At 42.1% G+C, this 7,841-nt stretch overlaps 2 protein-coding genes across 4 annotated transcripts; both read left to right on the forward strand.

Moving 5' to 3' along the window:
• Positions 1-491: 491 nt before the first annotated feature.
• Positions 492-2,554, forward strand: LOC6611014 (odorant receptor 65a). Of its 2 annotated transcripts, none has more exons than XM_032719339.1 (5): positions 492-679; positions 733-904; positions 966-1,489; positions 1,543-1,906; positions 1,961-2,554. In XM_032719339.1, exons 1-5 carry the CDS (start codon positions 540-542, stop codon positions 2,012-2,014), a joined length of 1,254 nt encoding a protein of 417 aa, XP_032575230.1. In that variant the 5' UTR covers positions 492-539; the 3' UTR covers positions 2,015-2,554. The 2 variants fall into 2 exon arrangements, with proteins under 2 accessions (XP_032575230.1, XP_002035571.2); XM_002035535.2 differs by having other exon boundaries at positions 1,543-1,902.
• Positions 2,555-5,345: 2,791 nt separating this feature from the next.
• On the forward strand, positions 5,346-6,916 carry LOC6611015 (putative odorant receptor 65b). Of its 2 annotated transcripts, none has more exons than XM_032718289.1 (5): positions 5,346-5,477; positions 5,531-5,702; positions 5,757-6,277; positions 6,332-6,695; positions 6,750-6,916. In XM_032718289.1, the coding sequence occupies exons 1-5, from the start codon at positions 5,368-5,370 to the stop codon at positions 6,801-6,803; spliced, it is 1,221 nt and encodes a 406-aa protein (XP_032574180.1). In that variant the 5' UTR covers positions 5,346-5,367; the 3' UTR covers positions 6,804-6,916. The 2 variants fall into 2 exon arrangements, with proteins under 2 accessions (XP_032574180.1, XP_032574181.1); XM_032718290.1 differs by having other exon boundaries at positions 5,531-5,597.
• Positions 6,917-7,841: the final 925 nt, after the last annotated feature.

Genomic DNA, 7,841 nt, shown 5'->3' on the forward strand with positions numbered 1-7,841 from the left:
GCCGTTAGAGATTTGCAAAAGGTAAAACTGTAAAATGCATTTCGGTTTGCCTTAAATGGAGCGGGGAAAAGCCAGCAGAACGCACGATAACGAAAGAAAAGTGCAAACATTGTTGCAGAACCGCACCGAGTGTGCAAATTTGCCTTTCGATGCCGACCAGGCTAGAAATCCGAAGACTGGTAACATGCATTCGAAACTGGGATCCGAACAACAATGGGCCAACAATGGCAGAGTGGCAACGAGAGGCTCTCGGATAATCGGCTGGCACTCGAAGACTGCTCCTTGGATTTTAAGTGGACGTCATTCCCGAGTATTCGCCAATAATTGCAGTTGCAAATATGAGTTTTCCCATTTTCCGTTCCCCAGTTCCCAGTTCCCAGGCCGTGGCAGCTGCAAAGTTCTCGGCCAGCAATTGCCGTAATGAGGAATAAGTTCCTGCGTTATTTATTCAGTAATTCCACACCTCGTATGCGTATAAAACAGTTCACCGTTTCAGGTCATCGGGCACACCTACTATTTTCATTGGATCGGATTGAAAGATGACCGAGCTGCGAAGTGAGCGGATAAATGGTAAATGGGATCGATTCTTTGGACCGTTTTTCGAAAGTTGGGCTGTTTTCAAGGCTCCCCAGGCGAAGTCCCGACACATTATCGCCTACTGGACTCGGGACCAGTTGAAGTATGATTTTAAAAGAATCTTTAGAGTTTGCATATATGAAATATATTTCACAGAGCCCTCGGTTTCTATATGAACTCTGAGCGACGCCGTTTGCCCAGGATTGTGGCCTGGCACTATTTTGTTTCGATCCAACTAGCAACATCACTGGCATCTCTGTTTTATGGTATTAGTGAATCCCTCGGTGATATTGTCAATCTGGGACGAGATCTTGTCTTCATAATTACGGTTCGAAGAAAACGATCTATTTGATTTATAATTAATAACAATTATAACTTAACATTCACAGATCATATTTATTTGCTTCAGACTCGTGTTCTTTGCTCAATATGCTGGTGAATTGGATGTCATAATCGATGCTCTCGAGGACATTTGTCATTGGAGTATAAAAGGACCTGCAAGAAAGGAAGTGCACGAAACAAAGCGTTTGCATTTCCTATTGTTTATGGCCTTGGTCATTACTTGGTTCAGCTTTCTTATACTTTTTATGCTGATAAAAATATCCACACCTTTTTGGATTGAATCGCAGACATTACCCTTTCACGTCGCCTGGCCCTTTCAACTTCATGATCCATCGAAGCATCCGATTGCTCATATCATCATCATTGTATCCCAAAGCACCACTATGCTGTATTTCCTGATTTGGCTTGGTGTTTTTGAGAATATGGGTGTGTCTTTATTTTTTGAGCTAACTTCTGCTCTAAGGGTTTTATGCATCGAACTAAGAAATCTTCAGGAACTTTGCCTAGGCGATGAAGATATTCTGTACCGAGAGCTTTGTCGAATGACCAAGTTCCATCAGCAAATCATAATGTAGGTATCTGGCCTGAAGCTATACACTACTATATCTCTCTCTTTGTTGATAGACTTACAGATCGCTGCAACCATATATTCAACGGAGCTTTTATCATGCAAATGTTGATTAACTTTCTGCTAGTCTCATTGTCACTTTTCGAAGTACTGGCAGCCAAGAAGGATCCCCAAGTGGCAGCCGAGTATATGATTATTATGTTAATGACTCTGGGACACCTCTCATTCTGGTCGAAATTCGGAGATATGTTTTCCGAAGAATCGGAGCAAGTAGCCTTGGCTGTCTACGAAGCGTATGACCCGAATGTTGGATCCAAGTCAATCCACCGACAGTTTTGTTTCTTCATTCAAAGAGCTCAAAAGCCATTAATCATGAGGGCAACACCATTTCCACCATTTAATTTAAAGAACTATATGTTTGTAAGTAACATTCTAAGCAGTTGTCTGTACCTAATTGATAATTTGCCTTTGCAGATTCTAAAGCAGTGCTATTCAATTCGGACCATATTAGCAAACACGTTGGAGTAGATTTATAGGGCTCTTAACTCTCTTAACAACATCTGATCATTACTTACAGAAACATAATTAGGACACAAACGCTTTGCTTGTAAAATAAATTCATTAACAAGGAGCCTGCATTTTATGCATGCGACCCCAAAAGGTCGCCACTGCACCCGATGCAACTTGGAATACTGTTCCCAACCGTCCGAAGATTGGGCTCATAAATTGCAATTGTATGCGGAGCTCTGGAAACTGGAAGCTGGTTTTCTTTCAGACCGATGGATGTTGGCTGCTGGTCGCTGGCGTTTGACTGCTCCGTCATTAGCTTGATTCAATCTTATTGTTGGCAATTAACCTTCGCAGCGATGGGGCCAAACGTCTGAGGGTCTGTGGGGCTACGATCCTGACATTCTGCAGCATGGACGAAGCAAATAACTTCATTTGCCACGACAACATGGCATAACATGTCATCTTCCTGGGCCACACTAATTGCCAACGACAAGGAGCCCAAATTAATTAGTAAACGCCAACCGATTAGGCCAATAAACAATATCCGATTCACTCACATTTGCATGTGCACGAGCAAAAACCTGTTAGTTTTGGCCACGAAAAGTGAAAAGCACACCGAAATTTGGCCTGGTTTTTCGGGCACATTTCACAACAGTGGAAATGCACAACAATACTTTTATTTCTATACAAAAGCAATCCTTTTTATTGTATATGAAGTATTTCAGTTTTATTAATAAGTGCAGGTAAGCCAAATAGACCCCGCAGTGCGGCGACAAAGTTGAACAGCAAGCGATTTGTCAGACTGCAGTTTCTTTTTCTCGTTGTGGCTCATTTAAAATCCACTTCCTACTTACATTTGAATATTCGCTATTGCAATTGCAATTGCATTTCGCTTGTGTTTATTTACTTAGACGACTCCGGCGTCTTGTCCCTGATCCCCTGAAGATCCCACTTTTTCCATCTAAATTGCATGCAGCGCCTTTGTCATGACATGACAGCAGCCTAATTCATCATTATGGCTACACAGGACCGACTGCATCGATGAAGCTAAAAACCGGGGGATCGGTTTCGGGAATGCGACGGGGATGGGTGATGGGGGATTGGGGATTGAGAGAGTTTTGTCGCGACTTTCGCTAGACGATTGGCATGAGATGCAGTTGCCAAGTTGCAAGTTTTGCATCTGAACAGCGATCTCGGTGGACTTGGACTGCGACGTGATTCATTCATGCGCAGTAGTTGGATTTTCGCTTGCATGCAGCTGGCTGGCTACGATGATGATAATGATGATGCATGCGGCCGGGCTTAGGAGCTGGTTAGATTTGCCGCGAATCGGTGGCCAGGGAAGTGGGGCACGCCATAAGATGCACTTTAGAAGGCAAAAGTGCACCGTCGATAGGCTGATGATTCGCCTGTCGACATTCAACGAGCCGGGCCAAGACGACGACATTATCGTCGGCAGAAGTCAGGGATGTCAGTGGGAGCTTCAGGACCAGCTCAGTTATTTGTATGGTTTATTATCTCCGCACAATATCGCTCATTGTGGGGGCTTGTCGAGGGGCCGCGGAAAAGTTAGTTATTGAGGGCCACATCGCCACAAAGTGAAACTTCTGAGACGCACACTCAAGCCACGCAGAAGTATGAATCTGACTTACGACGCAGGATTTAAATGGGTTCAAATGGAGTCAAGTACACTTGGGAAAAGTATTCAAAAGTATAAAATATAGGTGCAGTTGGCGAAATATAACATACTTCCGCTATATCTTTCTTTTATAACCGAAAACTTTTGCACTTGGTTCTTATTAGAATTTAGACAACATGATATCGCCTCCGAAACTACATCTTAATTACCCTGACATGCATTATTTCCCCTTCTGTCAAGCTGAACTTAAGATCCTAATCGAGTGGCCAAAATCGTGTGACATTGTAAATCGACGACAATAACCGACCCAGTTAACAGGCCCGATTCCATGGCCGCTTTTTGTACACCCAATTTGCTGACATGCGCCAATTCCCGCGAAAAAAAAAAAATAACAGCGAAAAGTTGTCAGACAGTCGGTCCGGATTCGGTGGCCGGGCCACTTAATCATCGAAGTCGAAACAAGCAGGACAAATGCCATGCACGACTTCATTATTAGGCAGCCCCATATGCACATCATCATCGCCGCTGAATCGTTGCCATGGACTCGTGACATGGCCTCCAGATTGAAGCTAGTTTGGTCAAAGCAGCTCCTCTGATTAGTTTTCCCCCAGTTCCACGGCTCATTTCCCTCTCATCAAGACACGAAAATGTCCCTCAAATTTGTTTGTCAAGCCAGGAGGAGGGTCCATTAAATTCCTTGTGGCTTCTGGTGGCTGTCGCTAATGAAGTCATAAAACCACATGACATTTTCGATGCCTCCGAGGAAAGCCCCTTGGATCTGACTTTTTGTCAGACAATCTTGTTGGTCTCCGGTACACAAACACATACAATTTCCTGCTGTCTGAGGGCAGTTCAATCGTTCCAATATGCAAATGCCCCATTCACCCGCTGCCGCCACCCACGGATTGAGGACCGGGTACTGAATGCTCCGATCCATATGACCATATGTTCATATCCGACCCGAAATCTTTCGCTTTCGATTGCGACGAGCTGCGCCCTCCGTCCAAAACACTCCACTCCACTGAACTCGCCTCGTCTAAGCCGGGCTTTATCTGCTTCGAGACGATTTTTTGCATTTCATTTCGTTTCGCCGGCTTCGTGCTGCAAATATGCAAAAATGCTGCAATCTGCGGACAGCACGTTCGGAGGGCCTTTCGTGTCATAAATGGCATAAATATTCCTTCTTGACCGGGCAACCTAAATATTTCCAGCTCTGCAGATGCTGCTTTCCTCGCTGTGGTGAAGGGGAAAAAAATTGTTTTATAACAATGCTAACTTTCACTTTTTCGATTTCGGCAGATCTCCACCGAAATCGAAATTAAATCGTTTTTCATTTTTATGTACTGCTCGATTATTGATGTTCAGTTGCGCGAAATAAATTATCAGTAAACACGCAGGAACTTATTTCATATGCTAAAATGTGAAAACGATTAGTGCCTGGCAAAGCAGATGTTAAGTTCTCGCCTAGTAATTACTATAAACGCTGATACATATTTGCTAATTATCACACAAGCAGGAAACACTCATAAAATTAAATTTACGCATTTGCAATCAGCTTAAAACAGCTAAAATGTGAATCAGTTCCTATCTGTTGATTATGAAGGTTCTGATTTGCCTACAACTATCTATAAATCTTTAAATCAGAATATTTTTTTCAGTGACCTTCTTGTGTAATATTTAATACGCATCACACTAGGCAATTCCAGCACTTAGAAATCAGAACTGTTTCGAAATGGATATCCAACGTTTTCTGAAGTTTTTTAAGGTCGGCTGGAGAATTTATCGAGATCCACTGCTGGAGTCTAGCCATTCCTCAATTTACTATTGGCGGGAGCAGATGAAGTATGAAAAAAGGATATGATTTTTCAGCCAAAATTTATAAATGTCTGTTGCAGAGCAATGGCCTTATTTACAACCACAGAAGAACGTCTGCTGCCCTACCGATCTACATGGCACACCTTAGTAAATATTCAAATAGTCATATATTTTGCTTCTATGGCCTTTGGCTTAACTGAATCCATAGGAGACCATGTTCAAATGGGACGCGATTTGGCCTTCATCCTTGGGGTTAGGCAATTTTACTGTGTTTTAATCTTAAATAACTAATGTCTCTGTTTGCAGGCTTTTTTTATTATGTTCAAGACATATTATTTCTGCTGGTATGGCGATGAGCTTGACCAGGTGATCAGCGATCTGGACGCTCTGCATCCTTGGGCACAGAAGGGTCCTCATCCAGTTGAATATCAGACTGGCAAACGGTGGTACTTCGTAATGGCTTTCTTTTTGGCAACGTTGTGGTCCTTCTTCTTGTGCATTTTCCTATTGTTACTCATAACCTCACCCATGTGGGTCCATCAGCAAAACCTTCCCTTTCATGCGGCGTTTCCTTTTCAATGGCACGACAAATCGCTTCATCCCATCAGCCACGCTATGATCTATCTGTTTCAGAGCTATTTTGCAGTATATTGTCTGACTTGGCTTTTGTGCATAGAGGGACTATCGGTTTTTATTTATGCGGAAATTACTTTTGGCATTGAAGTTTTATGCCTAGAACTACGCCATATTCATCGACACAATCATGGCCCTAAAGAACTGAGAATGGAGACGAATCGCTTGGTCAAGCTTCACCAGAAGATTGTAGAGTCAGTATTAAAACTATCAATATTTTGCCATTTTGACTACAAGCCCTGATATAGAATTTTAGATCGCACCAACGACGTTTTCCACGGAACTCTCATAATGCAGATGGGTGTTAACTTTTCCTTGGTGTCCTTGTCGGTTTTGGAAGCCGTGGAGGCCCGGAAGGATCCCAAAGTTGTGGCCCAGTTTGCAGTCCTTATGCTGCTCGCCTTAGGACATCTATCTATGTGGTCGTATTGTGGAGACTTGTTATCCCAGAAGTCATTGCAAATTTCGGAGGCTGCCTATGAGGCATACGACCCCACCAAAGGATCCAAGGATGTTTATAGAGACCTCTGCGTAATAATGACTCGTGGCCAGAAGCCTATGATCATGAGAGCCAACCCCTTTCCGTCCTTTAATTTAATAAACTACTCCGCTGTAAGGTTCCATAATCACTTAATGCTTTGTAATTTCATTTAATGTTTTTTTTAGATACTTAACCAATGTTATGGAATCCTGACATTTTTGCTAAAGACATTAGACTAAAACCTGAAACGGATGAATTTTAATACGACCTCATAAAAATGTTAAATACGCTACTTCTCTGATATATATAATAAATGATTATTTTTTCTGCATTTAACTTGCGTAATTTTAAACTGCTAAATGTGAAGATAATTATCTTAATTTGGACCTATGATGTATTAAATATTATGATGTAACAACATTTGTGACAATGAGCATTTTAAACATTTTTGTGTTGTGTACCTTTCTGATGATATTTAATAAGGGGCTCACTACGTTATAGAGTCACTCACAGAACAGAGTTCGATTTAAAGGTCGATTCACCCCATCAGCCACGCCATTATCTATTTGTTTCAGAGTTGGAGTATAAAGTATTTTCTGACTTGGCTTGTGTGCATTGAAGGACTCTCTGTGTCTATTTACGTGGAAATAACATTTGCCATCGAAGTTTTATGCCTCGAATTGCGTCACCTTCATCAGAGGTGCCATGGAAATGGGCAGTTGAGATTGGAGACGAATCGCCTGGTCCAGTTCCATCAGAAGATTGTTCAGTAAGCCAATGCATGAGAAATGTAACTTTTAATAAATTTTGCTTCACTTTCGCAGCATCTTAGATCACACTAACAAAGTTTTTCATGGAAGACCTGTTATCCCAGAAATCCTTGAAAATTTCAGAGGCTGCTTATGAGGCCTACGCCCCCTCAAAAGGATCCAAAGATGTTTATAGAGACCTCTGTCTAATAATTCGGCGTGGCCAGGAGCCCTTGATCATGAGAGCCAGCCCCTTTCCGTCCTTTAATTTCATAAATTACAGCGCTGTAAGGTTTTAAAATCGGTTTATACATTGCAATATCTTATATGTTGGTTTTTCAGATACTTAACCAATGTTATGGAATCTTGACATTTCTTCTAAAGACATTAGACTGAATTCTGGAGTGGCGGCCTGCAGATACTACAAAACTAAAACAGCTTTTGGCTCACAGTCCTCTCAACAGCCAAGAATTCAATTCCTTATTGAAGAAGTAATAAAGTTGGCTTGGCGAAAAATATTTTGAATGG

Source organism: Drosophila sechellia, chromosome 3L, assembly GCF_004382195.2.
Source record: "Drosophila sechellia strain sech25 chromosome 3L, ASM438219v1, whole genome shotgun sequence".
NCBI lineage: Eukaryota > Metazoa > Arthropoda > Insecta > Diptera > Drosophilidae > Drosophila > Drosophila sechellia.

Excerpts from the sequence above, each read along its gene's own strand:
- LOC6611015 (XM_032718289.1), top strand. The coding sequence starts at position 5,368 with ATGGATATCCAACGTTTTCTGAAGTTTTTTAAGGTCGGCTGGAGAATT. Across the intron at positions 5,703-5,756 it reads ATTTGGCCTTCATCCTTGGG|GCTTTTTTTATTATGTTCAA; the intron begins GTTAGGCAATTT and ends CTCTGTTTGCAG. Across the intron at positions 6,278-6,331 it reads CTTCACCAGAAGATTGTAGA|AATTTTAGATCGCACCAACG; the intron begins GTCAGTATTAAA and ends GCCCTGATATAG.
- LOC6611014 (XM_032719339.1), top strand. The coding sequence starts at position 540 with ATGACCGAGCTGCGAAGTGAGCGGATAAATGGTAAATGGGATCGATTC. Across the intron at positions 905-965 it reads ATCTTGTCTTCATAATTACG|ATCATATTTATTTGCTTCAG; the intron begins GTTCGAAGAAAA and ends TAACATTCACAG. Across the intron at positions 1,490-1,542 it reads TTCCATCAGCAAATCATAAT|ACTTACAGATCGCTGCAACC; the intron begins GTAGGTATCTGG and ends CTTTGTTGATAG.